This window comes from Ahaetulla prasina, chromosome 1 (assembly GCF_028640845.1).
Source record: "Ahaetulla prasina isolate Xishuangbanna chromosome 1, ASM2864084v1, whole genome shotgun sequence".
Classification (NCBI taxonomy): Eukaryota; Metazoa; Chordata; class Lepidosauria; order Squamata; family Colubridae; genus Ahaetulla; species Ahaetulla prasina.
Window position 1 is genome coordinate 134,534,462 of NC_080539.1, and position 17,660 is coordinate 134,552,121.

The 17,660-nt window shown below is 38.1% G+C and overlaps 1 protein-coding gene across 1 annotated transcript in view; it reads left to right on the forward strand.

The window, feature by feature from the left end:
• Positions 1-6,543: 6,543 nt before the first annotated feature.
• ASRGL1 (asparaginase and isoaspartyl peptidase 1) overlaps positions 6,544-17,660 on the forward strand; it is a 29,794-nt gene continuing 18,677 nt past the window's right edge. Inside the window, exons 1-3 of the mRNA XM_058176397.1 lie at positions 6,544-6,782; positions 10,430-10,632; positions 11,382-11,524. Of these exons, the coding sequence (XP_058032380.1) occupies positions 10,446-10,632; positions 11,382-11,524 (330 nt within the window). The 5' untranslated portion in view covers positions 6,544-6,782; positions 10,430-10,445. The remainder of the gene's footprint in view (positions 6,783-10,429; positions 10,633-11,381; positions 11,525-17,660) is intronic.

Genomic DNA, 17,660 nt, shown 5'->3' on the forward strand with positions numbered 1-17,660 from the left:
ATATACACCCATAATGGAATGTGTCTGATCCATTGTGAAGTAATAGGTGTTTCAAAGAAATACCTTTATCAGTCTGAGAAACATGCCCCTTCCTAAAAATATGCAACCCATGTGAAATCAAAATATTTCTTTGCCTCAGATGCTCCAGAATTGTATGTACTGTAGGCAAGTGGAATTGGCAAAGTAGTAAGGAAACAAAATGTTTTAGTCTGAAGTTGTTTGTTTATATTAAATAAATAATATTGGAAGTGCTTTTCATGCTAAATCCTCCATCCTATAACAGCAATTATCTTGTCAAATGTCAGTCAATGTTAACAAATTTTTAGATATTATAGTTTGAGTATTTTGTGAGTGAAGCTCTAAAACAGTCAATTATTTTTTCTGTTGGTTTTAGGTTTGCAAGATAAAAATCTGATGCAGCAGTCAAAAGTATCTAGAGCTGTGTTCTCTGACCTGTATCTTCTAAATGTGTTAGACTGTAATTTCCATCATTCCTCAACCAATATGAGCAAAGATTCAGTCCAATCTGGGAACTTGTTATACAACACATCTTGAGATCTTATGATTGGAGAAGAATGAGTCATTCTAGTGACTCAGGAAAAAGTAGTCTTCAGTTGATGTAAAATATTACAAAAAGATGTAGACAAGAGCATGAAGGAAATATCTATGTACCGTATTTCCCCAAAAATAAGACCCTTTCTTATATTTTTTTGAACCCTGAAATAAGCCCTTGGCCTTATTGCCATGCACTCAAAAGCCCGATTGGGCTTATTATCAGGGGATGTCTTATTTTGGAGGGGAAACAGGGTATATCAAAGTGAAATAAGGAAACACATTGAGAATTATAGATTATATAGCCAATTTGGTCTAGGGCAGTGGTTCTCAACCTGTGGTCTGTGGAGCCTGTGGGGCTGCAATGCAATCACAAGGGGTTCATGAAGGCTTGACGAAATGTTATGATTTAAATCTTCAGTGAAGTCTTGGGGATCCGTGGCCACAAAAGGTATTTAAAGGGAATCTGTGGTGAAGAAAAGTTTGAGAACCACTGATCATAACGTACCAGGGTAGAAAACTGGAGAATTCTAGTTCTGCCACAGCCATGAAAGCCAACTGGGTGATTTTGGGCCAGTCACTCTCCCTCAGTCCAACTGACTTCGCAGGGTTGTGGGGAAAATAGGAGGAGGAAGGGATATTCGTTATGTTTGCCGCCTTCAGTTATTTGTAAAAATAATAAAGATTATATTATATTATATATTGTATTGTATTGTATTGTATTATATTACATTATATTATATTAAATTAATCAATTATTTTGGCTTTATGCAGAATTCTAAACTGATCAAATCAAGTCATTTTTTCATTTAGTGGAAGAGAAACGAAGGCCAGCTTTGTTTCTCTTTATTTGTTTATTCGTTTCTCTTTATTCCAGAGCTGACAGTTGTTTTTTAAATAAGTTCTTTAACCCCATTATATTTCATGTAACATGGAAAGAGATACAAAGGAACTATTGCACACTGAATCCTATTAGAATTCAGGAAAATTCTAGAATATTGTCCTTTACAGTAATGCCTCCAATTCACAGCTGGATTCACATTGTACCCTAAGCCAAGCCTGTGTGAAATGAGATCCAGTTTGGTCTAGTGGTTAAGCATCAGGCTAGAAGTTGGGAGTCTGTGGATTCTAGTGCCACCTTAAGCACGAAGTCAGCTGGGTGACTTTGGACCAGTCACTCTCTCTCTCAGCCTTAAGAAGGAGACAATGGCAAATCCAACATCTCACCAAGAAACCTGCAAGACAATAGCAAGTAAGATAGGGGATCCTGTCCTGCTCTATTGAGTTACAGGGATTAGAAGAGAAGAGACAGATGTGTAAACCCTGAACCACATAAAAATTAACCAAAACACCAAAGAATTGTCCAACCCCATTTGTTGGTGAAAAGGCAGTACAGTAGTCCTTTTCCAGCAACTACTTGTTCAGGGAGCATTTGAAATTATGGCAGCACTGAAGAAGCGACTTCTGACTGGTCCTCATAGTTTTATGAGGCTTTACAGCATTCCTACAGTCATATGACTGCAATTTGTGTGCTTAGTGACTGGCTCCCAATGACACTACAATATGGTCAGATTGTCATTTCCAACCTTCACTGCCAGCTTTTGTCAGGCAGGATTTACCTAATAGGTAAAGATTAAGTCAAGAAAAAGACCATGGCCCAGGCAAAACCCCCATATATTTAGAGAAGCAACCACTTATTCAGCTTCTTGTTTGGAGCTCAAAGACGGGCACCGTAACATTTTCCCCAGGGACCATTTCTACAGCTCTCACTGCCCTATAAAACTTCTAACATCCATCCCCTTCCAGACTCAATTCCCAAGGAAATTATATATCTCAGGGATCCTAACTAGGCAGTCTAGCACTGCTCTGTTGTTCCATTTAAGAGTATTATTATTATTATTATTATTATTATTATTATTATTATTATTATTATTATTATTATTATTATTATTTAGATTTCTATACCGCCCTTCTCCCGAAGGACTCAGGGCGGTTTACAGCCAAATAAAACACAAACAATATACAATTAAAAACAAAATTAAAAAACTTATTATACAATTGGCCGAAACTATAAAACATTTAAAATCTAAAAAACCCATTTAAAATTCATCTAAAAATTTAAAAATTTAAAAGATTTAACAGAAAACTTAGGCCAGCCCCGCGCGAGTAAATAAATACGTTTTCAACTTGCGGTGAAAGGTCTGAAGATCAGGTATTTGGCACAAGCCAAGGGGAAGTTTGTTCCAGAGGGTAGGAGCCCCCACAGAGAAGGATCTTCCCCTGGGGGCCGCCAGCCGACATTGTTTAGCAGATGGCACCCTGAGAAGTCCCTCTCTGTGTGAGCGTACGGGTCGGTGGGAGGCATGGGGTAACAGTAGGCGGTCCCGTAAGTACCCCGGCCCCAAGCAACACAACACAGATTTCAGAGCTTGGATACTGAAAATTGGAAACTGAAATGCAGTCTGAAGTTGACATGTGGATTGGTTCTCTTTCAGCCCTCATTTGCTAGCCTGAGTCCTGCTTTTAATGAGGGCTTCTGTGTAATGGATCTTCATTCTCGCTTCTGACATGTCCTTCTCTTCTGAGGAAGATCCAAAGCAAACATGATGGAGCTACCAACTTGGAACATAATGATACAGTAGAGATGATTGCTGTTCCCTTCAATATAAGAAGTGCTGTAAATGTCAGTTATGAGTTGTTGGGTAACATGAAGCTTTGTGCATTGCTTGAGGGATTCTTGTAGTCATCCGATTTACTACCATAGGGAATGAAATATTGAATTTGGCAGTCATTTAGTCAGACCAGCACAGCTCTTCTTAAGAACTTCAACATCAGCTGATATATATTGCATTATACCAGTAGTTAAATTTCTTTTAGTATAAACAGAGAATTAGCTTCCAGGAATATTCAGTACTGTATACAAAATACCACCATACCTATAGTTAAAGAGACTATAGAACACATGCATTTTCTCTTATCTTCCTGTATAATTCTGTCCCAAAAGAAATCATCTATGGATATTAACATTGTGATATATTGTAAATCAGTGGTTCCCAACCAGTGTGCCGCGGCACTAAGGGGTGCCGTGAGATCTTTTGAGGGTGCCGGGAACTTTTGAGCTACGGAGATTTTAAATATCTATTTCCTTATAAGGGTGCCGGGAACTTTTGAAAGGCTTTCCAAGGGTGCCTCAAACAAGAAAAGGTTGTGCCTCAAACAAGAAAAGGTTGGGAACCACTGTTGTAAATGGTACTAACAAATGTTCTTCTTGGAAAGAAATATTGGACTTGAAAACTGTGTTCAATGACATTTTAATAACTGGAATATTCGAAAGCATAAATGTCAGAGAAGACAATTCTTTTTCATTATAGGTCTACATGCTATATTCCACAATATGTAATGATTTCATAATATATTTCAGAGTAGAAAAGTAATTGATAATTTAATAAAATGACAATAATGTAATAATCTATGGGTATATTTATATTAAAAAGTATATTAAATGTTATGAAAGGATAAAAGTATGTACATTTGAAGGTTTCTATAAACGCATTGCCATCTGTATCTAAAATAGGATTCTTTCCATGTGTTAGATTTGGATTTCCCATAATTGCTCTCTGAAGTCTGAAATAGACAGACTTCAATTCCTACAGATAGCCGTACTAATTGAAAGTTTATAGCAGGTGAAGTTCAGCTCAAGTGAAAATACTGTGTACTGAAATCAAGGTTGACTCAGCCTTCCATCCTTCTGAGGTCGGTAAAATGAGGACCCAGATTGTTGGGGGCAATATGCTGCTTAGAGTGGGCTGTAAAGCACTGCAAAGTGATATATAAGTTTAAGTGCTATTGCTATTGGAGAAAACTAGTTTAGTTGTTTGAAACTCCATCATCCATATCTGTATGTATATCTGTATTAGAAGTATTTTACATGTTTATATTGCTGAGAATTCAAAACAAGGAAATAGGATTGTTGCATTCTTACAAAAAATACTCTAAAATGTGTCATCCTAGATAATTCCTCTACCATAGACAATACCTCTACCAATGATCTAAGACTCTTTACAGCACAGTAAGCCAAAAAGTCTAGATAACAAATGTGTACTTTGGCCTATGGCATGCATCTTAGAATTACTGTTTACATTTATTTACATTTACAGAAATTGGAATTTGAAATCAAGGCTTGCCAAAAATACCAAATTCCAGTGTCTGTCACACCCAAATAACAGCTACTTTAGGTTTAGACATTTTATTTATCAAATTGATGTCACCGCTCATCTCATTGAAGGTGACTATGGATGGTGCATAATAATACTTTGATTAGTTTGTAGCTTGTTTGTTTGTTTGTTTGCTTGCTTGCTTTTATTTTAATCCCAAATAATTGACTGAATTTCATGAATTTCAGATATTTCAAGTAAGACTTAACAAAGGTGGTTCAGTTCAATAAAGATTTGTGTAAGCCTTCCCTTACAACTTTCTTCATAAGCTAATTTAATACTCCCATTTCTTTAAGTAAATTAAGCAGCTTTGTTGCTTTCTGAGCCCTCTGTCAGTCAACTGCTAGAGGGTTTGGTAGAGGCGTCTGCATGGTTCCAGCCTATGTGCAATCAGATCAGATCCACATCTCAATGACATGCTGCTGAGACTTCCATGGTATCTGCTTCACACATTCCAAATCATTTCTGCTGAAAAAAGGAACTCTGTACTGGACCATCACAGCTAAAAGCAACCCAGAGTTGCTTTGAATAGTGACATGGGCAGTATATAAATTTAATAAATAAAATATCTGGAGTGCTGATGACCACTAAATGGCAATAGCAATAGCATTTAGACTTATATACTGCTTCACAGTGCTTTACAGCCATCTCTAAGCAATTTGCAGTCAGCCTATTAGCCCCATCAATCTGAGTCTTCATTTGCAATTAATATAGTTAATTTTTTTGCAATCCAGATGAGGGTGACCCCTAATAAAAGGGATTAGAGAAGTAAAAAACACAACTGCATGTCAATGGAAACATTGCTTTACAACAAAATCCTAAACAGGAGTAAATTATTTTCCTTAAACTTTAATCTGAGTTTCAATCCAGCTGCTGGGCCAATTATGGTCTTCTTATTTGGCTTAGTAAATTGTATGAATCCAGCCATTATGTTTTGTAAAGTGCTGCTTAATATACTATTTAATAAATCCAGCTGATTAGTTAATACATGGTTTACTGAGAATGATATGCGAATATATAGTACAGGTGGTGCAATTGCAGTCATATTTCCATGGAACTAATTTGGTGTAATAGTTAAAGTGCTGAATTAGAAACCAGGAGACTGTGAATTCTAGTCCTGCCTTAGGTCTGAAAGGCAGGTGGACACTCACAACTGGGTGAAAGTCAGTATCTGACTTTCTGTCTCAGCCCAACCCACCTCACAGGGCTGTTGTTGTGGGGAAATAGGAGGCAGGACCAATTATGTATACTTCCTAGGTTGTATAAAAATAAATGTGGGCTGTCAATCTACTAAATAAGTATTCCTGTGTTAAGTGATGTTCCAGAGCTGAAATTATTGGGTGGCGACTCGGATGGCATATTTGACAGATAAATTAACATACTCCTTTTAACAGTGGACTACCAGACCTTCTAAAACAAAAACAGGAAAATTAAAATACAGGAGAGATAAACACCAATGAGTTAGTTTGATATAACAGACATCTTGTTAGTTTTGCGAATCTTAAGACAGCTCGGCTTTGAAAATCCACTGCATTACTTGTGTTAAATTATCCTCAGTTGCTTCCTTCTCTTCGTCCTCGCAACCTTCGCTCCCTCTAGTTCATCAAGCCCGGGAAAAGCAACCCACGTGCCGGCGCAAAAGGCGCTTCTCTGCGTAGCTATACTAAGTAACCTCCATCTTTGCAACGGGCAGCTATTTGGCCTCAGCCCTGTTGAAACAAGCCCTTTAGTCAGCCATTTTAGCGAGGGGCGGATGCCCTAACTGGAAGGGAGCGGCGGCCATTGGAGTTTAGGGCAGCTTTGCTTCACATCCATTGAAAGCTCAGAAGGCGGCTGTTTTCTTAAGGGCAAAGGTCCGCGATAAGGAGCTCACCGATACGACCTTTCCTCTCGCTCTCGAAACAGATGTGCCTGTCAGAGGCGCCAGCCTGGCTTCCTCGCTGCCCATTTCGCGCACCCTCTTTCAAAGCGTTTAAGGGTGAGGCATTGGGGGCAGCTGAAGAAATCCAGTTACCTGTGAGTAAATCTGGCTTTTACCAAGGCAGTGAGTGGCTGAATGAATGAGAGTGGTTCCCCTCCCTTTTCGTTACTCCCGTCTAAAGAGTCTTTTTTGGTGGTGGGGGGGGCGCGTCTTTCGCAGGTTGTTTAAATGCGGTTCTCGGTTCCTGGCGGGGTTTATGAAAGAGACATCCGAAATACCTACCCAATTGTGGGGGGAGAGAATCCTAGAAAAGGGGCTTCATATTTGCCTGGCTGCATGGCTTTTTCTTGATCCCTGCCTTTTTCTAGATCCCTGCCTGCGTTGCTTACTGTTTAGGGAGAAGCAGAACTCTTGTGGCATCTGTAGTAGAAGTCTGTAGATATTCTCGGTCATCCAGATCATGGTTATCCTAAAGGTGCTTTTTCAGAAGGCAACTGAACTTTCTTGGTTTTTTTCTTCTTCTTTTCTTTGAAGATGTTTCACTTCTTATCCAAGAAAAGCTTCAGCTGTCAGAGCTGAAGAAGCTTCTTGGGTGACAAACGAAAGATCTTCAAAGAAAACAACAACAACAAGGAAGTCCAGTTGCCCTCCTGAAAAAGCACCTTTGGGACATCTGTAGTAAAGGTCTCAGATCCAAGCGAGGCTTTGTTCTTGGCAAGTTAATTAGGGATAGGTGTTTACTTCTGACTGTTCTTGCAAGTTAGCTAATCGTCAAAAGGATGTACGGTATTTGTACTCTTCCTGCCTTGGTGGCATGTGATTTTGTATGCAACAGAGTTTTGATGAGCTGTTGGTTATTAATTGCTCAGCAGAGGCTGGCTGTCACTGCTAAAATCAATTTTCATTGGCAGTATTGAGTTGGGAGGAGATTTTCATTTCTTTGTAATATATGATGGCTCCTTAGTAATGTGATTTCTCTGGATATCTTACTGGTCAGCTGCTGCACAAGAAACAGAGGTAGCACACTAGAAGCGTTTATTATTATGGTTGGTTGCACAGTCATTCAGATATTCAGGCTGGATTTGGCATTTTTAATCTACCTATGGAGTCCTTCCCAAGAACCTGGGATAGGCAGATGTTGTTGTTTCATGGTCTTAAAGGTATGGTGGCAGGATGTAAGCTGTTCCAAATAACGCTGCCTTTGGCAATGGAGTGATGGGGATTTTGTCAATGCTGATAGTTTTCATGTGGTGCTCCAGATGTTTTGGGATTGCACCCAAGGCCCTATTATTGTAGTTAATACTTTTATAATAAGATGTTTCATTCAACTTCTATTTCCAGGTCTTTCTATTATTATTACTTAAACTTATATGCTACCTGACTCTCAGTAACTTTGGGTGGCTTACAACAGTTAAAGAAACTACAATAAAATCAATGAAACAAAAAAAAAATAAAGATAAAAGAGGGCAAGTGCAAAATGAAGTAAGGGTTCTCCTTCTTTCTTGCCAAAGCACTGAGTGAAGAGCCAGGTTTTCACATCTCTTCTAAGAAACATATTAATAACATGTTCCTTGCTGACAGTACTAAATAACAAAATATTGTTTAAAAATGTTAGTTTGCTAAGTTTCCCAATGAAATGCCAAAAAAATCAAATCCAAAAGATTAAAGAAATGTGAGGTAAATATTTGAGTTTAAAGTGCAAATAAAGTAAGACAGAATTGCTCTTTGCTTTCTCGTGAGAGTTACAGTAATTCCTGTTCAAAATAGGAATTACCTTTCATAAACAAATCTGCATGTCTCGCCCTATCTCAAATGAACACCTTCCGAATGATGATTCTCATCTGTATTCTTCCGGTTCTGTCCTGTGTCACAATTTGGTACAAGAAGGTTTCCATTTTTAAGCCGATCATTCTAACTCTATTCTGTTTGTCTCCATGACTACAAAGCATCTTTACATCTACTGGAGAGCTGAAGATACACACTCAGAATTTTCAATAAAAGACTGACAGATACGATGAATTACATCGATGGAAGCCATACTGAACTGTTGAAAACAGCTTTCGAAGCTAGAATGTATGGCTCATGTCCTAGAACAGGGGTATCAAACTGCTAGCCTGTGAGCTGGTTGCGTCACATGCAATCCACACCCACCTTAGCTCTGCGAAGGGAAGGGAAGAAACATCACGTGAAGGCAATGTGACGCTGCAAGTTTGACATCAGTGTCCTAGAAAATTGTGAAAGTTTTTTCACCAATACATTTCTATAGACATGAAATGTTATTTCTCACACTATTTGAATTTTATAAATCTAGATTAAAAAATAAGGTATTGATTAGCTTCACACATGATGCTAAGCCAGGATTCTGAAATTATAGTTCAGTATAAACCAGGGGTAGTCAACATTTTTATACCTACCGCCCACTTTTGTATCTCTGTTAGTAGTAAAATTTTCTAACCGCCTACTGGTTCCACAGTAATGCGCCGTGTATCGTTGTCTGTGCATGCCTCTTGCGCATTGTGGATTGGGTTTGGGAGGGGCGCCAGCTACCAGCTCTGCTTGTCTGTTACAGCTGGGTGGTGTGGGGGGAGATGCGCGAGCTATTCTGGGATTGAGGCTCTTTTGTTTGTGGTCGCACTATAGCGCCATTTAGTTTCACTTACGTAACGTGAACTAAACTTATGCGTGGGCGATATAAATAGTATATTTTCAGAAATTTAAATTTTATGAAAACCTAATGAAAATGTTTTTAAATAATGCTATGAATTTTTTTTTTAAAGTCAATTAAATTTAAAAAAAGGAAAGTGCTTCAGTATCGGACAAAACCCCTACCGCCCACCATGAAAGCTGGAATGCCCACTAGTGGGCGGTAGGGACCAGGTTGACTACCACTGATATAAACCATAATCTCATGGATTATTTGTACTACTAAATCATATTCATGGGTTTATGCAGAATACTAAATTGCAGACCATAGTATGCTTTAGTTTCAATTTGTAAATTCATCCCTAGGATTATAAACATTAATTAATAAATGTAAACATTTGTGAAACACATCCTGTTTCAATCAGGAGGCCAGGTATACAGATTATTCATATATGTTTGATATAATAAAACACAAAGGGATAATGGTGTCCACATCATGCTTTAATGCTTTTAATAGGAATAGTAATTAGGATATTGATGAAGTAGTTTATTAGAATCATTGATTAAAGGCCTTTTAGTCTAACTGAAAAATCAACTAATGTATTTTTTTTAAATAACAGGTATCTGCTACAATAGTTTTTAGGATTATATATGTCTCAAATATATTGTACATATTTCAAAATTTTCAGAAGACGTATTTCAAAAAGCATATCACTTCTAAGCTAGTAATGAAGTCCGCAAGCCTGGAAAAGGGTGTTAAAAATGTTACACTGTGATTATTAACTAAGGAAATTCACTGGAACTCAAGAGCATAAGACTGGACTTTGACACTCACTCCTTAAAAAAATCCCTGGAAATAGATTTCTTGCACTCTCTGCTGAAATGTTAGAATAGTTTAACGCTGATAAAACTTTCAGGATCAACAAGATATCCAATTCCTTTTTAAAGAATCATAGGCAATATCTCATAACATTTTGTCAGCTGACATTAATGTACTAACATATTCTAGTTTTATATATATATAAATACATACATACATACATACATATATATATATAATAAATATTCTTTTCATATGTTCACATATTCTCTTAACCAGAAAAACATTCAACAGCATGAAGCCAGTTATTGTTGTTCATGGTGGAGCTGGTCGCATCTTTAAAGAGCGGGAAGATGGAAGTCGTTCTGGTGTCATCAGAGCAGCATTGAAAGGTTACAGTATCCTTAAACAAGGAGGAACTGCATTAGATGCAGTTGAAGAAGCCGTGATATTAATGGAAGATGATCCACATTTTAATGCAGGTAACATTTCAGTTTTCCAAACTGAAATTCTTACTGCCCAGTTCTTTGTAGCAGCTGTCTTTTTTCCTTCTTTCATTCCATTTTTGTATGCCCTTAATAACAGCCTTAATTGTAAGAATTAAAAAAGATGAGATTTTTTTCACAGCCCTTCATTTCCTTACCTGCTAACTTCTTGCTAGGATGAATGCTGTTCAAGGTTATCTCTTCCAATTAGTTTTCAAGGAAATTTATACAAAAGGTACTCTCAATGACTAATCTAATTAATGGTTGAAAATCCACAGCCCTAAAGCTTCATTTTGTTTTGAATAAAATTCCTATTCTTCAGGATTGTGCCAAGCAGGTTTGGCATTTGGTGTCTTGAATTTCAAGATGCAAAACATTAATGAGAGTGAAATTTTGATCATTTAAAAATACAGTTTTTAAATTAATACTACTTTTACTAACTACAGTTTTTTATTAGTAATACTTTTATTGACATTACTGCTTATATTATTGTTAAAGCATATATTACAAATTCCTCATTTTTTTAAAAAAACAACAACAACCTTTGCAGGAGATATTCTGATATGTGAGGGATGAGATATAACATGAGCAGAAAATGTTAGGATTAGCACTAATTACTCCTGCAAGGATTTTGATACTGCAAAAGCTGCCATTTAAAGAGTAATTAAAATACAAATTAATTAAAATAGTTTAAAATTATTTAGCATTGTGTTTGCATATTAATGTCTTTTCTACTTGATTCCTAGGTTGTGGCTCTGTGTTAAATGAGAAGGGCGAAGTAGAAATGGATGCTATTATCATGGATGGGAAAAATCTAGCCTCAGGAGCAGTATCAGCCGTGAAATGTATTTCTAACCCAATAAAGCTTGCTCGTCTTGTAATGGAAAAGGTATGCCAAAGGTGATCATCAACAAAATCAGTTTCCCTTTGGGGTTTGATTGAAGTACTATGATGCTTTATGACCTCTGGCCTGGTGTAAAGATATAATAGGAAGAAATGCTGCAATCCAGGTGATAATTATATTTTTTAATGGTTCCAAATAAACAGAAAGCTGGTATATAACTTGGCTAGTAACAGAGAGCCTCTGACGTGCCAAATGTTGCTAAATTCTAGAATTGGCAATACTATCCAGCAGAGCTGAACAGTTAATGATATTAGGAATTAAGATTCAGTCACATCTGGTAGATCACAAGCTCCCCATTACTGGGCTAGACTCAGATGTTTCACTCTTGCAAAGAGCTTGTTTGCTCTTGGAATATTAACTACGATACCCCACTGTATTCTGTAGTGGCATAATCCATTCTTCCTCCTTGTTGCCATGTTGTGCATAGAACAAGTTTTATAGCTTGTTGGAAGAAATTGTAATCACTCTATGAGGCCAGGAACTTAAAGGCAGACAATTTTTATTTAGGGTTGGTAATGGTATGTAAGTGCTCAGTGGCTAATGGACAGCATAAGATAAAGGTGCGAGGTCATCAGTGGCTTCGGGGTGAGTTATCAGCTGTACGCTGATGACACTCAGCTGTACTTTTCCACCCCGGGCCACCCCAACGAAGCTGTCGAAGTGTTGTCCCATTGCCTGGAGGCCGTACGGGTCTGGATGGGGAGAAACAGACTCAGACTCAATCCATCCAAGACGGAGTGGCTGTGAATGCCGGCACCCCGGTACAGTCAGCTGCAACCGCGGCTGACTGTTGGGGGCGAGTCACTGGCCCCAACAGAGAGGGTACGCAACTTGGGCGTTCTCCTGGATGGACGGCTGTCGTTTGAAGACCACTTGGCGGCCGTCTCCAGGAGAGCCTTTTACCAGGTTCGCCTGGTTCGCCAGTTGCGCCCCTTTCTGGACTGGGATGCCTTATGCACGGTCACTCATGCTCTCGTCACTTCTCGTCTGGATTATTGCAATGCTCTCTACATGGGGCTACCCCTGAAGTGCACTTGGAGACTCCAGTTAGTCCAGAATGCAGCTGCGCGGGTGATTGAGGGAGCCTCATGTTGCTCCCGGGTAACACCACTCCTGTGCAGTCTGCACTGGCTACCTGTGGTCTTTCGGGTGCGCTTCAAGGTTCTGGTTACCACCTTTAAAGCGCTCCATGGCTTAGGGCCCGGGTACTTACGGGACCGCCTGCTGTTAGCTTATGCCTCCCACCGACCCGTACGCTCTCACAGAGAGGGACTTCTCAGGGTGCCGTCCGCCAAGCAATGTCGGCTGGCGGCCCTCAGGGGAAGGGCCTTCTCTATTGGAGCACCTACCCTCTGGAACGAACTTCCCCCCGGTTTGCGCCAACTACCTGACCTTCGGACTTTTCGCCGTGAATTGAAAACTTATTTGTTTATCCAAGCGGGACTGGCTTGATTTTTAAATTTTAAATTTTTAAATTTTTAATTTTTAATAATTTTATATGGGGTATTTTAGTTTGGGTCAATTTGACGGTTTTAATTTGGCCATTATTGAATATGTATTTTAACTGATATTTTAATTTTGTATATTTAATTGTTTTAATCTTGGCTGTACACCACCCTGAGTCCTTCGGGAGAAGGGCGGTATAAAAATTTAAATAAATAAATAAATAAATAAATAAATAAATAAATAAATAAATAAATAAATAAAGGTAAATGTTCCCCTTGCACATATGTGCTAGTCATTCCCGACTCTAGGGGGTGGTGCTCATCTCTGTTTCAAAGACGAAGACGTCTCCGAGGTCATGTGGCCATCATGACTAAACACCAAAGGCACACGGAACATTGTTACCTTCCCACCAAAGGTAGTCCCTATTTTTCTACTTGCATTTTTTATGTGCTTTCGAACTGTTGGGTTGGCAGAAGCTGGGACAAGTAATGGGAGTTCACCCCATTACGTGGCACTAGGGATTTGAACCGCTAAACTGCCAACCTTTTGATCGACAAGCTCAGCATCTTAGCCACTGAACCACCACATAATAATCTCCTATAATCTCTCTTAAATGGATTTTTCAGAAGTTTAAATGCACTTATAAGGCCTTTCCCTAATTTGAAGTCCTCCAGGTGTGTCCAGGTGTCAAAATGTCTTTTATCTATATCACCTAAAAATTTAAGATTAGATTTTCCTTTATTAATTTTATTGGTTTATCTACTATAAAAATGCTGACCAGTAATTAACGTTTATATTTTCTTATCTTCAAACAAGCAATTAAAGGGTATATATCAGTGGTTCTCAACCTTTATAGTGCTGAGATCCCTTTAATACAATTCCCCACGATGTGGCGACCCCAACCATAAAATTATTTTTTTAGGCAGCGATCTCAGTGCGCCTCAGCAGTCGCAGAAGGGGGGAAAAGCGGCAAACTGTTTTTTTGAATTTATCGCGCCTGAACCCGTATTGGCTAGCAATCTGAACTGCTTGCGATTGCCTTGAGGACGGGGGCATTAAAGCAGAAAATCCTCCCCTATTAAGTTTATCGCGCCTGAAGCCAGATTAGGCTAGCGATTGGGAGTGATTGCAGCTGGCTTGAGAAGGAGACATCAGAGCAAAGTTTTCTCTTTTAATTCATCGCGCCTGAAGCCGAATTCGCGATTCTTCGACTTGCAAGTATACTTCCCATATTTCCGATGGTCTTAGGTGACCCCTGGCAAATCTTCATTCGACCCCCAATGGGGTCGCGACCCACAGGTTGAGAACTGCTGGTATATATCCAGACAAAAATCAACAAAATAGGATAAATTACAACATCTTTAAAGTATAGTTTATAGTTATAATCTGTAACTTCCCAAGTATATGCCCCAAGCAGCTGAAATTCTTAGCCTATGATTTCCCAGACTATCTGGAGAACAATGCTTTCCTGCATGAAATGTTATGTTCAGTGTAGGTGAGTTTGCCTCTGAACTTAAAATATTTAGAGTTTCACTTTTGTATACCACACATGTATCTCAGCCTCCGACATATTAAACATCCTTTTAACTATAATGTACAAGGGACCCGGTGGCTCAGGGACTAGGACGTTGAGCTTGTCGATCGAAAGGTTGGCAGCTCAGCGGTTCGAATCCCTAGTGCTGCCGTGTAACGGGGTGAGCTCCCGTTACTTGTCCCAGCTTCTGCCAACCTAGCAGTTTCGAAAGCACGTAAAAATGCAAGTAGAAAAAAATAGGGACCACCTTTGGTGGGAAGGTAACAGCGTTCCGTGCGCCTTTGGCGTTGAGTCATGCCGGCCACATGACCACGGAGACGTCTTCGGACAGCACTGGCTCTTCGGCTTTGAAACGGAGATGAGCACCGCCCCCTAGAGTCGGCAACGACTAGCACGTATGTGCGAGGGGAACCTTTACCTTTACCTTTACAAGAAAGTGCTTGAAGGCCTGTAGTCCTTTTCTTAATATATTGCAGCATATTCCAGCACCTTTCTACTACTCTTAAACTTTCTAGCATTTTATGTCATGCTCTGCACTAATTGTGCTAGACTATGCATATACTTTTAGCATACTCCTTTTTTCTTAATTAATTCATTCTCCAAGGGTTAGTGGTTGTGAAGTCAAAACAGTAAATGCACAAAGGAGACATGTTGGTAGATTTGGAGGTGCTCCAAGTTTTCAAAACAAAACAAAACATACAGATATCATTACAGGGAGATGATACACTTTAAAACGAGAGTTCGAAACCAGAATGAATGCTCTGTGCTGTTGATACATTCCGTGTCCCACATATACAAGCATATTACTATTGTATGTTAATGTGGGAAGATTTATTTTATCTTACCATAGTAATATTTCAATTCAAATCAATTACAGTCATAGACCAGAGATCAGAACAAATAAAAACACTCAGTAAATATACAATTAAAAATTCTAGAATAAAATAATAACAGATAAAAATCTATGATAAAATCCAGTCTGTCAATTACACATGGTCTACTATTCTAAAATTACAATCCACAAACTGTGAGACCTGTAGTCAGTTTAAAACTAAAAGGGAAAAGAATAAGTAGTGCAAAGGGTTTGTCACATTTGTTGTATGAAATAGCTATGGTGGATTAAACGTGTGTTTCCGACGAATCCTCAGTGCTGCTGCGCAGAATCTAGCCACCTGTGCTGTAGTTATGGACTGTTAATACTTAAGCAGCCACTGGAGATAAGCAGTGTTGGAATGGCCAGGATACCTAGCAATTATTGGAAGGATATGGTTTTTTCCGCAGCTCTTTGTAAAATTTTATCTTAATAAAGATTTTAAGTTTTCTAATGAGAAAAAAAAAGTGGCATTCCTTTTAAAAATGTCAAAATGGTAATCATGTTATTAAAATCTTTGTTAAAAATTCTGCTTGGTTCTTTCAGAGTGTTCTGCTGTACTGTATATGTTTCTAAAATGATCAAGGCTCTATATCCTATCATGGCATCATATTAGCTCCCTCTACTGACTAAAAGGGATTTGGACAAGCAACATTCTTGAGACTATCTTGTTAAGCAGTCCTTTGAGATCCTATTCATTAAAGTCAGGCAGTTTCATAAGCTCAGGATAGATCTATTAAAATGATAGCTCCTGGAAATCTTCCAAAATATAGAGGCTCCTATAAGACGTTTTCATGACTTGCATTGAAAAATCTAACATGTTTGGAAACAATTCATATTCATTTTGGGGGGAGGGAAGGATGTACAGAAGGTATTGTACAAACGTGGATATTACATTACAATCTCCAAATAAACTTTTATTTCATTCAGTGTTAGCTTACTAAAAAAAGAAAAAAACCCTGAACATTCTGTAAATCCTCTGCTGTATGACAAAAACAAGAGCAAAACTTTTCCAATCTCTGTACTAAACAGAAGTTGCAATTACTATAATATGAACTTGTAGTTCCTGATGTGTGCCTGATAAATAAATATAAAGTCATGCTCCATGCTAAGTTTTGAAGAAATCTGGAAAAGGTAGAATATAATTAACTAAAAAACATACAGCATTTTTAATATCTAGTTTTAAGTAATATTTAATAGCCATAAAACCGAGATCCCAATGGAATGCAAGAAAACATTTTCCGTATTCTTGGTTGTATTCTCATTCCGTTACATGCCTAGTGGAATATTGCTCTGCAATGCCCAATTCTTTAAGTGAAGTTTCAGGAACACTGCATCTTGCATACACACACACAAACGGTGGGAATTAAATGAAATTTCATGCTCATTAAGCAAGCTGAAGATGGAACATATACAAAGTTTCCTACATTTTCATATATTTTCAATGATTTACTTTTATAATTAAAAATATAACACATACTGCTGTCTCTTAACTGTGTTATGTGTGTAAAGCTATGTATTTTTGAATTGGGAGCATGAATTCAACTAAAATAACACATTTTACATATTGATAACAATATGCCACCCAAAGCTTAGGATCTTTTTGAAATGCTTCTAACAATTCATTTAGAAAACAATGAAGTGCCACATATGACACTTCAGTTGACTAATAAATATACTGCTTTATCAAAAAATTATTTTTATTTGAACTTCTAGTCTCTAAGAATGTTAATTATTGTATTGTGATATTTTCCCCCAACACAGCAATCTTATCTGTGCTATCTGAAAATTAGGCCCATTAAACATAAAGTGACTTTCTTTGACATGAATAGCAGCTGAGTTTGTTTTGAAATCAAAAGCAGAAGAGGGCAGTAGTGCACAAGGCATTTCTTTTCTACAGGTGTGGAATATTCTAGACTCATAAGAATAATTTGTCTTGTATTATCCTTCTGCTTTACATAAGATGATTTATGGCTCCCAGCATGGGATTCTAGCACCTGGCAATCTCTGTTGCCTGTTGTTGGGGGTTCACAAGTTTTCTTTGCTCAAAATGATTTCAAAAAAACCACACCACTTTTTATTTCCTTAATCCCAGGGAATGTGTCATGATAGTGCATGTACAAAGGGGGTCAGTACATACTGTGCCTACACACACACACACAGAGTTCATAGTACCATTGCCGTTACTTTCCTTAACAAAAGAAACAATTGGCATATGTGGTGAACAAGTTACTAGGTAGAGTGTGACATAATAAAATCAGAGGATACAA